This window comes from Melanaphis sacchari, unplaced genomic scaffold, assembly GCF_002803265.2.
Source record: "Melanaphis sacchari strain LSU unplaced genomic scaffold, SCAv2.0 Contig36_pilon_pilon, whole genome shotgun sequence".
Lineage (NCBI taxonomy): Eukaryota > Metazoa > Arthropoda > Insecta > Hemiptera > Aphididae > Melanaphis > Melanaphis sacchari.
In genome coordinates, this window is record NW_020271232.1 from 2,750,447 (window position 1) to 2,766,950 (window position 16,504).

Genomic DNA, 16,504 nt, shown 5'->3' on the forward strand with positions numbered 1-16,504 from the left:
TTGTATTTGTATACGTCATTAATGTTGAGTATCGATAAAACAAAGTCATGCGGATAAAAAAGAACATTTTGGTTGCATTTTTTTTTTTTTTAATAATTAAAACCAGGTATTCCTATTCAAGTATATTTACTTCACGCTATAGTATTTATTTATTATTATTATTTTGTTTTAAACGAGTTATAAGAATTAATCGTTATTAATTGTTATCTATATAAAATATAATATTTTAGGTATAATATTACATTTTATTATTATTATTTTTTTTAATCAAACCATTTTGTATGTAATGAAAAATGTTAACAGAAACAATCATTAATTAAAAATATGTCACATATTTTTTATCACAATGTTTTTATAGAATCATGTAACAACGGGAACGGGTAAAGCTATTTTATACAAAGTAAAATAATGTAATGCATTTATTGTACCAGGAACTTAAGCACGAATATGCACCTGCTATAAAAAAATACTTGAGAATTAAATTTATTAAAAAAAAACTTTAAATAATAATTTATTGTATAATATGTTATTCGTGTTTTTGAATATTTCATATTTGTAAAAAGTATCATTTAAATAACAAAAGAAAAAAAAATGTTTTAATTTGTTTACATATCCTTAAATTGTTCAAAATATAGGATTAGAAACTATTTTTTTTTTTAATTTACTAAATGATTTAAAATTTAATATGTTTAGCAAACTAAAAATATAAAAGTTATGCTCTCAGAAATATGTTTTTCGTGCCATTAAATATTTAAAATGTAATGTTACTAATTCTGTTATTTAATTCATTTTGTGTTAGTATACATATTTAACAAATATTATGTAACAACTATAAGTACTATTGTCTATTAATAATCATAAATAAATTTGATTAAACTGCAAATGATATAGTTCAATCATATTTAATGATATGGATTTTGAATCCACATAAAATAGATAGGTGCACATTTAACTGCCTATCTGGTAATTAAAACTATCATGCAAGTGTGCCAACAGTGTGCTTAATAAAGTCATTTATTTATTCAATCATTTGTTTGTCAATAATTAATGAAATACTTATGTCATAATTGATGTACATTGACTCGTTAACATTAAAAAAAAAAAAATGTGGATCGATTATTAAACAATATAACAAACCGAAATACCACATTTTCAAACAGTTTTAGTTTATAATTACAACATCCTTACAATGAAAATTAGAACTAACATGTACTTAATTACGGCGATACTGGTAAGTTAATAAATTCTTATATTTACCATGTATTTTTTTATATTTTAATATCTATAGAATAAAGTAAGTTATATTTGTGATAAATTTACAAAATGTCTAATTACGCATTCATTTCAATAATTTTACTTAATTAATCAAATTATTTTATGAACATAGAGTAAATAAGTAGAAAAAGAAATATATTTATAACATAACAATTTTATAATATTATTATATTTTGGATTGTATGGACTTTGATTAGTTTCTATGGTAGTTCAAAAGTCATTTATACAAGTTGAGTAATTTTGTAAAGATGATGAGGTAATTTATAATATACTATATTTTTTATTCTAGAGGTAATGCATGAAAAAATATGATTAATACATTCAACTTTTTTAATAAATGAAACAATTCAAATTAAAATTCTTGTAGTTTTTTAAGATTTTAAATAATTATTTAAAACATTGATTTATTTAATTAACCATATTTAAACTTTTTTTTCTGAATAGCTGATATCAAACTTACTGACACTATGCAAAGGCGACAGTGACATTGATCATGAACCATTCTCTGATCACTTAGATGATCATTTAGACCACTTAGACGATTTACATGATATAATTGGTCCTATATCAAATAATAACAATATTATTCATAGAGTTGAATTAGTTCAACATAATGGAGATACAATAACTAAATACGCAAAAACATCCCATACAAATCAAGAGGCAAGTAACGAAATATTTTCCAACTCAATTCCTACTATTCAAAATTCTAATGTACCAGCTACTTTTACGAAAGTAATAAAAAAAACAATAATAAAACAATCTGATAATGATGGAAATAATTCCCCAGAAACCGATTTATCAATGAATGATATGTACAGTAAAAGTAAATTGAAAGGAAACGGAATTGGTAATTCAATGTCGAAGTCTCAAACTTTATCACAAATGGATCACGCGGAAAACATTAGTTTTCCACCTATGCCTTTACAACAAACTTCTAATCTACAAGGTAATAGAAACAACATAATGCATACTACAGTAGTGAAAACAACTACAAGTGGAAGTCCAGCAAATGAATTAAACGAATCATTTAGTACAAAAAATAGCTTAGACGGAATACCTCCAAATCATATTATATCTACAATGAGTTCAATTAACTCAAATTTCAATGACGGAACTGAAGGTTCAGGTTCCTTGCAATCAAATTCAATGGAAGGAAATAGTAAAATAAAAACAGTTTCAATGACAGAAGATAATATCGATGGAAATGGTATTAATAAATCTAAAAGAATGTCTTCTAAGCCACTAGGTTCTTACAGACGCACGAAAACTACAATAATAAAACAACATAGTATAGATGACGACAATGATAGTAATGATTTAAATAAATCTTCTATACAATTTAATACAGAAAATGCATCTTCAAATAATATTGTATCGTCAATGACAAACCCTTTAGGGTATAATACAGTAACTACTACAAATATTGACAGAGATAATTCTAATAATAATGCATATAATCAAAGAATCCCATCTAGGATAGAACAAACTCGTTTTAACAAATTTAATGCCCTTGGAAATTCAGTATCTGAAAATGAAGTTACCCAAAATCCAAACTCGTTTGTACAAACCAAAACAACAATAATAAAAAATGAAAGGGCAGCTGATGAAATTAATCTTGGGGATTTAAATGATGCCAAGATAGATTTTAATATTAACGATGAAATTTCTAATTCAAAGAACGACATAAATTCAAATGCTATGATATCTTCGAATTACAATGGTAATGATAATGACAATGGTCTTAGTTATAGTTATGGTTATAAGAATGGTTATGATACTAACTTAAATAATAATTATAATGCTAACTATTATGGTATTTCAGAAAATAAGTATAATGGTAATATAATTTCTTCCGATAACTTGAATAATAAATATGTTCTTATACCCCAGTCTGGTAATGTCAAGATCACAAGAAAGAAAGGAAAAAAAAATGGTAGAACCAAAAACTTTAAAGGTGGTAGGTCAAAAAAAATGTCATATGGAAATAGAAAAGTAAATAATGGACAAAGAAAAGTTAAAAATAGTCGTAATTATAAAAAGACAAGATCATCAAAAGCAAGAAATGGAGGAAGTTCTCGATATTATTCATCAAATAGTTATGTAAAAGGAAAAAGCGATTCTTTTTCATCTTCAGATAGTGAATCAGATGAAGAATCTATGAAGAAAAAAATGTCGTGCCATTGTTCAAAAGAGCGAAGGTTAAATAAAAGAGATAGTAGTGAAAGTAACCGAAGTAGTTATTCAAAAGAAAATTTTAGTGCAGGGAGTCATAGTTTAAGTAATTCTATGGATAAACAACCAATGAAAAATAATGATGACTTCGTTAACGGATTATCATCATCACCACCACCGTTCATGGGGCGTGAACCGCCACCAAATTTAATTTTTGATATGATGTCAGATCAGCGAATAGACAAATTATCTAATGACAATCAATCAGACGAAACAACAGCTTTGAACAGACAAGGAGAAACTAGAAGTCAACAGATTGATGATCATCACTTATCCAATGTTGATAAATTAAATCAATATTTAGAATACCAAATACCAAATGAACAGTATTTCGGACCACCTGATTTAGGTCCTGGTCCCGGTCCCGGTAGAGCTCCCGGTCCCGGTAGAGCTCCTGGTCCCGGTAGAGGTCCCGGTCCCGGCAGAGGCCCCGGTCCTGGTAGAGGTCCCGATCCCCGTAGAGGTCCCGGAAAATGTCCATTTAAACAAGCTAATTCATTTGAATCTAGACAATTTTATAACGGGGGCTATCAAAAACACTTTGATCAAAATCAACAATCATCATCTCCTCCATTACAATCCCCATATCCATATTCATTTAATAAAGATAGTTATGCTGATTTTTCTAAGATAGACTCAACTAGTCCTGAATTTATGGATAGTCAGTCCGGGCAAGCGAACCAGATAAACATAAACACAATTTCACCTCAAATACAACAAGACAGTGATAATGAAACTTCTGAGTTTAATCAAATGAGTGCAGTTAATTCAAGATCCAAGACTATGCATACTAGCAGCAATATAATAAAAAACACAAATAGCGGTCCAATTATAGAGTATAAGAAAATAATCAAAACAACAAAAAATATAGATGATAATAGTATTCCAGATAGATATAATATTGTTCAATTTTTATCAGTCCCACCTGAAATTGACGATATCTATAATATATAATATTCAAAATAATTCTAACGGATAAACAATAATGATAATACTATATCGTTGTGTTTTATAAATGATAATAATTGATAAAAAACAATAAATTATTTTAACATCAATAACGAAAAATTAAAATTCCAAGAATAATTTAAGATTATTATACAAACCAATAAACAGCTAATTGTAACTGTAACATAGATACGAATATGAATTTATAAAATGGTATGGTTATTATGGAATATTATTTATAATTTTATTTGATATAAATACATTTATTTATGTACATTTAAATAAATACACTAACACTCATAACGTATATTGTTTTATTAATTGTTTTTTTTTTTTTTTTTTTTTTTTTTTTTTTAATTCAGCCATAGTAATTTTTAATAATGGTTATCTAATATTTACGATATACTCTTAACATCATCATACAATGTGTTATGCCACTATTTTACCTAGATAACATTAGTTTTACGAACCAATCGGATCATGTTTTATCTATTCGTCTGTGTGTAATACAATAAAATCTTAAATATGGCATGTGAAGTTGTGTATATTATACATAGAATATTATGTGAATAATATTTGTATATACGTACGTGAACCATAAAGATGAACGGTAACTGATGTACATTATCGTATCTTTATTTTATGGCTTGTACCTAATTTTTTGGAAACCAGACACTTTTCGTTAAACTTAACCGGAGAAGACGATATACACTATAATAATATAGGCTGGTCAATATAAATATAAAGATTCGTACCATTAAAAATGTAAGTATCACCATTACATTACATAATATATTATATCTTAGCTGATGCGGATCCATTAAATGTGTTTTGAAAAAAAAAATATTTTTATATCGAAGAACGTACCAGATGTATGTGATTTGATTTGATGTGGACGGTGACATGAAAGCGATTTGGTTAAGAATCATTAATCAGTGAGATAAAATAATCTATGAAGGTATTTGAAATTAAAGCAATAAAATTAATAAAACTTGTGTAATGTGCACAAATGATAAATTATAGTTTAATATTTTTACACAAATTCGCCACTTAAAAGAAAAATAATATATGCATACATTACACTTGTTAGGTGGTTTAAATTACAACATTCAATGTTCTTTTAATTTAAATTATATTAAATGTATTAAATCTTCTTCAAACAGTAGTTAAACGGTTTTTCGGATCTTCCTGGCCTATACTTTTGCAATGTGGCACGATATGAAATAGTTTTAATACATTTAGTACAATATGTTATAAAATAAATGTTAATAGTACATTACAGAAACAAAATAATTTATTACTGTGGTCATTATTATATATTATATTAAAACAATTCTAAATAAGTTAGGTTAGATAGGTTAGTTTTCAATATATGATATATGATTATTATTTATTTTGAGTTAGGTATGTTGAAAAATAATATTATTTAATTATTTAATATTTGTTTGAATTTTAAACAATAATTGCAATATTTAACAAAGTTTAAGAAGACTCAAAAGCTAATTAAACTACGGCTAACTGTTATCTATTTAATATAAATAGTCCAAAATAAATAATAAAACATTATCATTTTCGATTGATTTTTAAAATTCTGAGCGGAGCAAAAAATACATTAGTTTTATTTCTTTGTCTTCTTAGTAGTTGCCAGTATTCAAGACCAAACTGACAAATATCATGGAATTTTTTTCCTATAAAGGCTAAGACTCTACTATATGTGTCCTGTTCGATCAGCTTCATGTCTTTTGTAACCAGGTCTCCTCATTTTAAACTTTCATCATTTCGTCTAATTGGTTATTTACCATATTGAGTAATACAATAGTAAATTTGTACTTTATGTTTGTTAGCGAATCTTTTTTTCACCACTTTTAAGTTTTATGAATGTATTAGTTTACAATTATTTATGATTTTTGTTTTATAGATCAATCATCAGTTATTATCTTTTGAAGTAAAAGTGCATTAATTTTTAACTTTTCAAGTGATTTCTAGTATCGAATTGGTTTATGGTTATTTAGTTTATACTCAGATGCTTCAAAAAAGCAAAAAAAAAAAAAAATACATCAAATAACCGCTTTAACGTCCTGTAAGTACCAATAGAGTGTATCTCATTATCTCAAATATTCTCTTTATATTTTTTGACTACTTTAAAAAATACTGAAAATAACCTGACCTAAAAGTACTAACCAAATCTAATTTGTTACTAGAAATTATCCTCAAAGTTAACGACTGGAATACTTTTTCTAGTAGAAAAATTATCTTCAAACACAATAAACACACACATCATTTTAATATCAATACAGTCATACAGATGTAGAATATGTAGATATTTCATTCCACTAGAAATATAAAAAACGCCTAGTAGTCTTAAAAATAATCAGAATAAATTAAAAAATTATTTTATTTTATTTATTTAATTTAAAAAACAAGAGTATTTATACAATTCCAGTTTTTGACGATATCGATTTTGTTATTTTGAAGTTATTCAAAAATTAATAACCTTCGATGCATTATATTTTCACCAAATATTTATATTAATGTTTTTTAAACATGGTAAATTATGTCAAAATATTTTGGTTTTTTAGTACTATTTATATGCATTAAATCTTTTAGATTTATAACGGTATGTAATATTTATTAAAAATCCAATTATACATTAAAAAGTCTTCAAGCAGTCGAGTCAATAATATTACTATATTCTGGGTATTATTACTCATAAAATATTTTATTTTATTTTTGTTAAAATTTTATACATAAACACATTTATTTACATTCAATACCTATTACGTACAAATTTTAACTTTAAATATATGCATCAATGCATCATTTATACTCGTTGATTGCTGTACTTTCCTTATTTTGTATTAATATAACGATATTTTTCATTAACCTTATAGTTACTTGTTTAGATAAAATGTATATTTACAATATATATTATAAGTACTAAGACAGTTATGTATACATATACAATATATATGTATATAATTATTATATATATAGATGAATGTATATTTTGTGTATAGGAGTTGAAAGTGATTAGTTATATGTTTTTTCCTCTGAAATGAATTCAATACACAAAAAGGGGAGGAGGTGTTTCGCTAAGAAAATTAATATTTGTCTTTGAGACAAATGTGCGACGAATAAACAACATACAAACAGCAACTCCAGCTGTTACCGAAGTAACTCAACAACCAAATAAACATGGCAATAATAATTGCCAAATACATAGATGGGTCCAAAAATCTTGTTATACATATCAATACATCGTATTTGCAGAATGTGTAGTAAACCGTTATTTACTCGATTAGTTTGGTTTTACTTTTTTCTTTAACCATTTTAATAAAAGAATATTGACACAAATCAATGTGAATTTACATTATGGGTATAGAATAGTAGGTAGGTACATAGTAATACGTAGGTAGTAATATGTAATATATGCCAAAAAATATATGTATATACTTTATAATATGTTGTAACTGTGTGAAATACACTAAAAATCGGATTTTTATAATTATAAATACCAAACGGCAAGAATGTATTATTATTTATTGCATGTTTGTTATGACGTACATTTGTAACTGAATAGGTACATAAAAATCACATTCAATGTAATAGTCATCCAGGATATATTAGTAATAATAAAATAACGTAAAATAGGTATAGATGTATACGAACTATAATACACCACATCACAGTGTCATTATACTAAGATGGTTTAAAAATATTATTATTGTTAATTGTTAATTATATCATAATAATATTTGTTATATTTTATGTATTATTGTTTTAAGAATATTCAAACTGTATACTGACCAAATCAATTTTTGTTGTTAATATTCAATGAATTAGATAGTTGTATTAAGTTTCAAATTTCTTTAGTTTCTAAAAAATAATATATATTTACATTCTATCTTTTGCAATTTAACTTTAAAATATTAAATTTGAGATTGTTAACGATCATTTTTTCAAATAAAATGTACGTTAAGTAGTTGTTAAACGTATTTCTTCACCATTTTTGGAATCTGGAATTTAGGAAAAAAAGGCTATCGACCGTTGACAAATAATAATTGAAACTATCTAGCAATTATAGATTCTATAAACAGAGGCAAAGAAATGTTTATTGTTTTTAAAATATAAGGTTACTTTCTTTCAAAATGTATGTACGACTATGGGAATTTGTAATCATATTATATACTTAGGAATTCACTAAAAATTATATGTGACATTTAAAATCTAAAATTTCATTACTTTACGTTAACAGGTATCATTTTCAATGTATACATGAATGATGAAAGTTTCGTTGAAAATAAGTTAGAACTACCAATAAATGACAATAAAATAGTGACATCTACGAAAAAATTTATTTATTGGTGGGTAAAGTTGTACTGTACTCGTATTACTTGCTTTATTTAATTACATGCGTAATACGATATTGATTATAAATACTATATAACCTAATACATAGATATGTACAAAACTTGTCGTGTTGAAATTTTGTCGCACTGCACATTACTCGCACACCTAGAAGAACACAACTCAAAATTATCAATTATAGAATATGAGGTACAGTAGGAATACTTATACTTGGCTAAAAACGAAAATAAAAGTTTTTATTTTACTTACTTTACATTAACACTATTTAATTCAGATTTACGTTTATACCTACTCTATAAAATATGAATCGTACTAGTTAAAAAAAAAAAAAATGTAATTGGGTTTAAAATTAAAATTAGTTTTGTCTGTTTAACTTTTTATTATTTTTTTTTTAGTTGGTTCCATTTGTAAGAGAAAAAGTATTATCAATATTAAGTAATTATCTATTTTATTATGTTTCTTTTACACTTAAAAAGTATATTAAATATTTGATAAGTTTAAAATAATTAGTTACAATACTGAGTATATAGTTTAAATATAATTATATCTAATTAGTGAATTATGCAATTATTGCGTTACGTAAACTCTATTTTATTATGATTTTATATAAATAAAAAATATCCAAGCCACAATATAATATATAAAAAAAAAAAATTAAATATCTAAATGTTGTTATAATGGTTATAGTATTATGATTATTGAAGTATTAAGTTTTACTTACATAATTTTTGTGTGACACTTAATTTGAAAAAACACTCTTTTTTAAGTCGTGGAGTGTTGAAATTGTTATTAATAATGTAATTTAAAAAAATTAAATTCTATGAAATGTATAACATTTTTTATAATAAATTTTAATCACCTTTACTATTTGATAATAGGTATTGTTGAATGTATTTCTTAATTTCAATGTGAATAGATTTTCTTTGTCAACGAAAATTTCCTTATTATTATTCTAAAGAACTATTTTCACTATTTATGCGTTTACGTTAAAATTTGTACCAATTTCTTTGCTTAAATCTTTTAAATTTAAAAATCTCTGGTTAAAATTTCCTTTACAGAGAATGGTTTTCCTATTTATTTTGTTGACTTAATAATTGGAGCCTATTGAGATTGTACATAGGTTGGACCACTTCGGATTACCAATTTTTTTAGATTCTATTAGTGAGTGCATATAGTGTTGCCTTTGTTTTGAATGTGGTCAGCTATTAGAAATTTGTGACGAATTGTATTGATATTTAATTCTAATAATGCGTGAAAATATATACTTGCAATAAATTAATTTTTATTTTGTCCTAAACAATTGTCAGAGAAAAATATTGTAATTATTAAATAATTATCAGTACCATTTAGCTTACTACAAATAAAATCCTGTAAGCACGTACCAATTTCATTTGCACCCCAATTTGTTATTGTTAGGTTACAGACGTAACATGTTCCTTCAACGTTTTTCATGTTATAAATCGTAAAGTTATAGGTCACTAATTGTTATTTGTAGTAAAAACTTGAAATTTTGCCATCAGGTGCAATAAAAAAAACTTGTAAATCAAAACAAGGGATGTGTTGAAAACCATCGATTGCTCTTTATTTATTTCGTTTTTTCCACACTAACAGCGTTTTTTTTTTTTTTTTGAAAGATGAATTATTTGCATTGATTTTGTTTCATCAATTTTATTTTTTGTGTTTTTGTAGGATTCACAGGTATTACATAATTTTTTTCTTGGTAAAAAAAAAAACGAATATTATAATTATAGTTAAAAACATGATGATACAAAGCGCAAGATTAACCCATTTTTGCATACCTTGTTCTTTACAATATTAACATACATTCTACAAATTTTTGCCACATTTAAATAATTGTCAGAGATATAAGTTATTGTTATCTGCTTTCTAAGATAATATGATTCGATAGTCGGATATAATTGTATGTGTTTTTATACAGATTCTTTAATATTCAGGTCAAGTGATTTTTATTTCTGAAGTTTACCTCTAAAATCTTTGTTTAGAACACTATTTTTCATTTTTTCTTTGACAATTCGTATCATCTTATCTGAAATATTTAACACGCAGTCTAATACGACAACAACGTTATAACGTCATAAAATATTACCAAATATAAACACGCGCAAATTTAATATTGTATGTAGATTGTTGAAATAGTTTGATGAAACGATGACCATTGATATGGTATTCACAATTTGCCATATTCACTGAATTATAACATTAAATCTAATAATAATGGGTGCACTATCTGCTTAATAATTAGCTATGTAAGTCCAATATTCTACACTATTATTTGGTATTATAGAACGATTAAACTATCTGACATAGTTTCAAAATGCAAACAAACAAAACGGCTTATCTGAGTTTTAAGCCGATTTTCACTAAAAATAATTTATTAATTTTAAAAGTGTAAAACGATCTAGTTACATACTAAACATTAACCTAATATGAATTCGACTTCAGTTGTTTTAGCAATTAATTTAGTAAAATACGACTTTTTAGAATACAAGCTCAACTCAAATTGGTCAAGTTTTGAGGTGTTTCGTTCTTCTTCTGAATGTGCGCACTGTTATACATTATAATACAATATGGACTTGTTAAAAATATTCCGTTTGATAAACGAACTGTACGACATAATATGCAGAGGAAAGGACAGGTTATAGCATAAACTTTCACACAGCTTAGTGATAATTCTATCTATTATATATTTTTTTTTAATTCCGTTTCTACTTTAACCATTCGAGAATCGGATAGTACGAGCACATATAGTGGTCGTGGAGGAAACAGTTAATTTTTGTACTTAACTGGTCGACGGTGAAAAATATCACTGAACACATTGACTACATAATTAAAATATACCTTAAACGACGTAAATCTCTAATAGGAATGGCGGTCAGGTCCGTCAGCCTGGCACCCCGAAAAAATTACCCCTTTTTTCGGGGGTAAATCTTGTGTTACAAATTCTAATTTTTGCGTTACAAATTGTTACAAATTAGTTACTAATTATCTAAAAAGGTTTGAGGTCGAAATTTTGAATTCGGGGTGCCAGGCTGACGGACCTACGGCGGTCGTCGAATTTTAAACTGTGGCCGATGTCGCGGAAGAGTTTTTTACTACATCATACATTCATGTTATGTCTGTTCCGTCTTGGTGATTTCAGTGATAACGTATACCGTAGTTTCCAAAAATTAAATTTGACGCTGTGATTAGCTGAATTTTTCAGTTGGAAACCGGATACCACGGTTTTCGGAAGGAAATTCCATAGTCAGCTAGAAAGTCGATTTTATTAGGTGATGTTTTTCTACTTAATGCGTTCTGTGGTACGTGCTTACAGATATATTACCTATTGTTATACAATCGATATCAATAATTAATAAATTATGCATATTTTGTTATCAATATCATAGACGATCGCGGTGTACACGAAATCGTTGAACTACGCGTCCACTATTCAGAAACTCGGTAACGTGGCTTATCGTATGGTATAAGATTATAAGAACATATAAACACAATGAAAAAATGAAAAGCTCATCACAGATACCAATCAATCTTAGCAATGGCCGATTTATATGCACCTCTATACATACGCACATAAGCGAATGCAGTGGAAATCCAACATCGGCACGTCATGTTAAATCAGTTATCACATTCATTTCATCATCAACACAATTATTTTCATAACTTGACTATATTAAAAATGATTATGAATTTTAAAATTAATTTTCCACAGAAATCTGCACTTATTAACGTTTTCGCGGTGTATTGTGTGAACTGTGAGTCTCCAGGCAATATTCCACCGAGACCATATTATAACAAACGAGTTTCTGCTTTCATAACCACAAGCTACCAAATAGTTGAAAATGTGGTATATGATGTTTTCCGTAAGTGAAATAATAATAGAAAACTGTGGCTGCCGATCATTTTCTTTACGTTCATTGACCGCCGCGCCGTTCGATTTCTCGACGAGCCTCGAACATACAACTCGCGAATGCATAAAATGTTGTGCAGTGCAACGAAATTCCGGCGAAACCCGTTTCGCACAATATACCTACCTACGTATAATTGCAAACTTCACGTCACTTCTGATCCGACGAAAAGAACATATCAGTCACCCTTTTTATACAAGTATACGTGTATTCACTGCAAGCATTGGAACGTATGTATTATCAATTTATAAAATCGTTAATATTTGCATTTGCACATTATGTATTGCGTACTAGTTACTACTAATAACTAAGCGGTATATAAATAATATGTATATATTTAGAATAAAATATATAAATTAGATTATATGTATAGTTATTTGTTGGGTTTCAAATAATTTATCCTGACAAAACATTTACACGTGTTCGTTGATCACAAATTTGTTGTCGTATAATATAATCAGGAAATAAAAATATCTATATTTATTTACAAACAGTCTTTCGTCTAAGTGATACCTAAAAAAAATTAAAAATTAGAAATTTAATAATTTAATTATAAAAATCATGTTTTGTAAATGTAGTTATACGTTTGCGTATTATAAATAAAATACAGATATGGTGATTGTAGAGACTTATTTATAAGGGCATATAAAGTAAATTTTTATCAAAAAATTCTCATCTTCTCCGAAAACTTTCTTATAATTAATCTTACTATCATTCACCCGTACATTGAAAACCACTATGTATATAGCCACTATAAAGTATAGCTTTAGGGCAATGGAGGTGATTGTCAGACCAGTCTGAGGTGTAAATTAATTTAGTATTATAAAGAGTTATTACTTATTTTGGTTATTATAGTATCTAAAAACCGACTTGGTATATTTTGATCAAGATTCTTCATAAACATCTGTACGACTACCTAAATAATTAAAATTGTTTATAATCAATAATGGCCAAGCGTGTTTTTGTTTAAAAAATTCTTCTTAGACTTTCATGTGACGTATTTCCGAGTAATTAATGTTTAAATAATAATTAATAAGTATCTACTTAATTAGATAATTTTAGGTAAAAATATTATACTCAAAACAAACTATTTTAGTTGTATGACGCACAATATTTTCACTGAGTACGATCCAATGTATTATTCACAGGGATAATATTTTCATCAAACAAATCAATAAGTGCTTATTTAATACCTACTCATGAACTGCAGTGCCAGTACAACGCGACGTATAGATAATAAGCACTATATATGAGCCCACCCATAAAGTTGTATTGCAGGTTTACTACAGAAGTACAGAACTATATATTATGTGTATTGACATATTGTGTATGTTATAGTCTATAGAAGTATAGATTCTATGGTATAAAAATAAATTGGCTCCATCATGTGATACAAAGTTTACCTTTGCCTTTTCCCATGATAACGATATGGTATCATTTTTCATGATTTGCATTAAGTAAAAAAAAAAAAAAAACATTATGTTATGTTAATTAATAACTTGTTCATAATAATATTGATATTTGTTATTATATTATACTTACATTAATTTAAAAAAATATTTGATATAATGATGTTTAGTATTGTATAACTTATACGTTGATTAAACTATAGAGCGTATTTAATATCTGTCGACTGCTTAGGGAAATATTTACATCGTTTATTCACGATCGACTATCAATAAGAACACATAATTGTGAAATAATTTTGAAAAAAAATTAGTTCGTGATTGATTTATCGACCAAGGACTGCTAAAAATTAAATATCTAATACATAAGTGGGTCGTAAAAGTCAGTACTAAACAATAATAATATTAACTGATTCTCAGTATTCTTATAGGTACTTAGTTGTTTTTGTTTCATTCCAGTTTATTAATGGAAAAAAAATTAAACAAAATCATGTAAAGTGTATGATAATAATAGTGATAACGACCTGGGATCGGCTGTTATTAAATAATTTCATATTACTGCATTTTGGCTATTGTAGCATAGTAGTGATAAATTATAATGGCAATTCGGCATTATACTATATGAAATATGATGAAATAGGTAGTAGTTATTAGGTATAAATGTTTATATAATCATAGAGACTCGAATTGTGAATAAAGTTAAAGTATTAATAGATGGATGGATTATAGTAAAAATATCTATGAATACTGCTATACAAAAGAAAATGGTTTAAAAAAATAATCGGTATAATAACACGAATAATTATTTATAAGACTATAAAGATTCGGTATTGTGTTATTTTTAGAACTAAACATTTTTAAAACGTAGAAAATAAAGATGTTTAACCGTTCGATAATTACACTCAATACAAACAATATGATAAATTATTACTTTAGAGGTTATATTTAATTATAACAAACTTTTGTGGTCGATAATTTAAAATTATTAAGTATAAAGGTATTTTAATTGCTTTGTGTTATACTTTTTAATGATTTGAATTAAGTTTTTAATTATATTATAAAAGAATAAATATAAATGTACATATATGTATATTATATACTATAGTATTATACCTATATGATTTTTATAAATTAATTAATCTCATTTAAAATTCTAAGTGGAGCGTTGAATGTATTGATTTTAATATGATGTGTGCTTTATTTTTATTTTTTTTCAATACTTTTTCATAATCTAAATATTAAAAATGAATAGTTCTAGTTTGTTTTTAAGAATTTAAGTATAAAGTTAATATGAAATTACCTATACCTATTAAAATTAAAAATTAATTTATGGTTAAGAATTAAAAAAAAAATGAAATCAAGATTCTTTATAAGTTTTCCTTTTAATTGAATTTAAAAATAAAGTTTTGTGTACAATTATATTACATTTTAAACGAGTGTCTAACGTTCTTCTTTTATTGAAGTAAAATAATGATTTTTAATCAAATAATGTCTGTTATTTTGTAATAATTCAAAAAGAAGATTGTAAAAATTCAAAAAATTCCACTTTATTTTAAAGTATCATTTTTTATAAACAGTTAAATTTTCAAAACGTTTAGATTAATTTTAAGTTTTTTATGAACACTATGCATTTTTGGTTTTTTTTTTTTTAATTTTTCTTTAATCTTGAAAAAAATAATGGGCTCAGTCAAAATTTTGAAAACTTTTTTAAGCAATACTCGTATGTAATATAAATTGTTTTTATAGCAATTTAAAGACGAATTGCAAAATTTTTCTAATAGATATTTCAACTTTAAATTGCAACAAAATTGGATAGGTGTTCATATTTTAACAAATAAAAGTAATTTTAATTATTTTAATGTAATTTAAAAAATAGTTTTCTTAGAGGACTTGAAGTATTTCATTAGTACGTACATTATTTACTATAGATATACACAAAGATATTTTCAAAATACTTAGAATAATTTCATGATATTTATACCTATTCAAACCATTCGATGTATATTGACTTTAAGGTTAATAAAAGTTATAACTTATTAAATAATAGTATATGATATAATAAAATTATAATTACTATATGAGTTGATTAAATAATTTTTCTAATCTAAAATTATATAAAATTAAATACTAATATAGCTATATACTCGTATTTAGGAATCTTCAATACTAAAAATGTGCTTTATTTAAAAATTGAATTTAATATGATTATTAATTTCTATTTTTATTCAATTTTAACGTGTTTGTATGAATCAATTATGTAATACTTAAAATAATAGTTTTTATTCAAAAAACATTTTCCTTACACATTATGTATTTCCCTATTTTATAAATAAATTAAAGTGAATA

General features: G+C 25.6%; 1 protein-coding gene across 1 annotated transcript; it reads left to right on the plus strand.

Moving 5' to 3' along the window:
• The first annotated feature begins 1,118 nt into the window (after positions 1–1,118).
• LOC112597038 (putative uncharacterized protein DDB_G0282133) lies at positions 1,119–4,464 on the plus strand. The gene is made up of 2 exons (XM_025342946.1): positions 1,119–1,231; positions 1,720–4,464. Exons 1-2 carry the CDS (start codon positions 1,190–1,192, stop codon positions 4,462–4,464), a joined length of 2,787 nt encoding a protein of 928 aa, XP_025198731.1. The 5' UTR covers positions 1,119–1,189.
• The last annotated feature ends 12,040 nt before the right edge of the window (positions 4,465–16,504 follow it).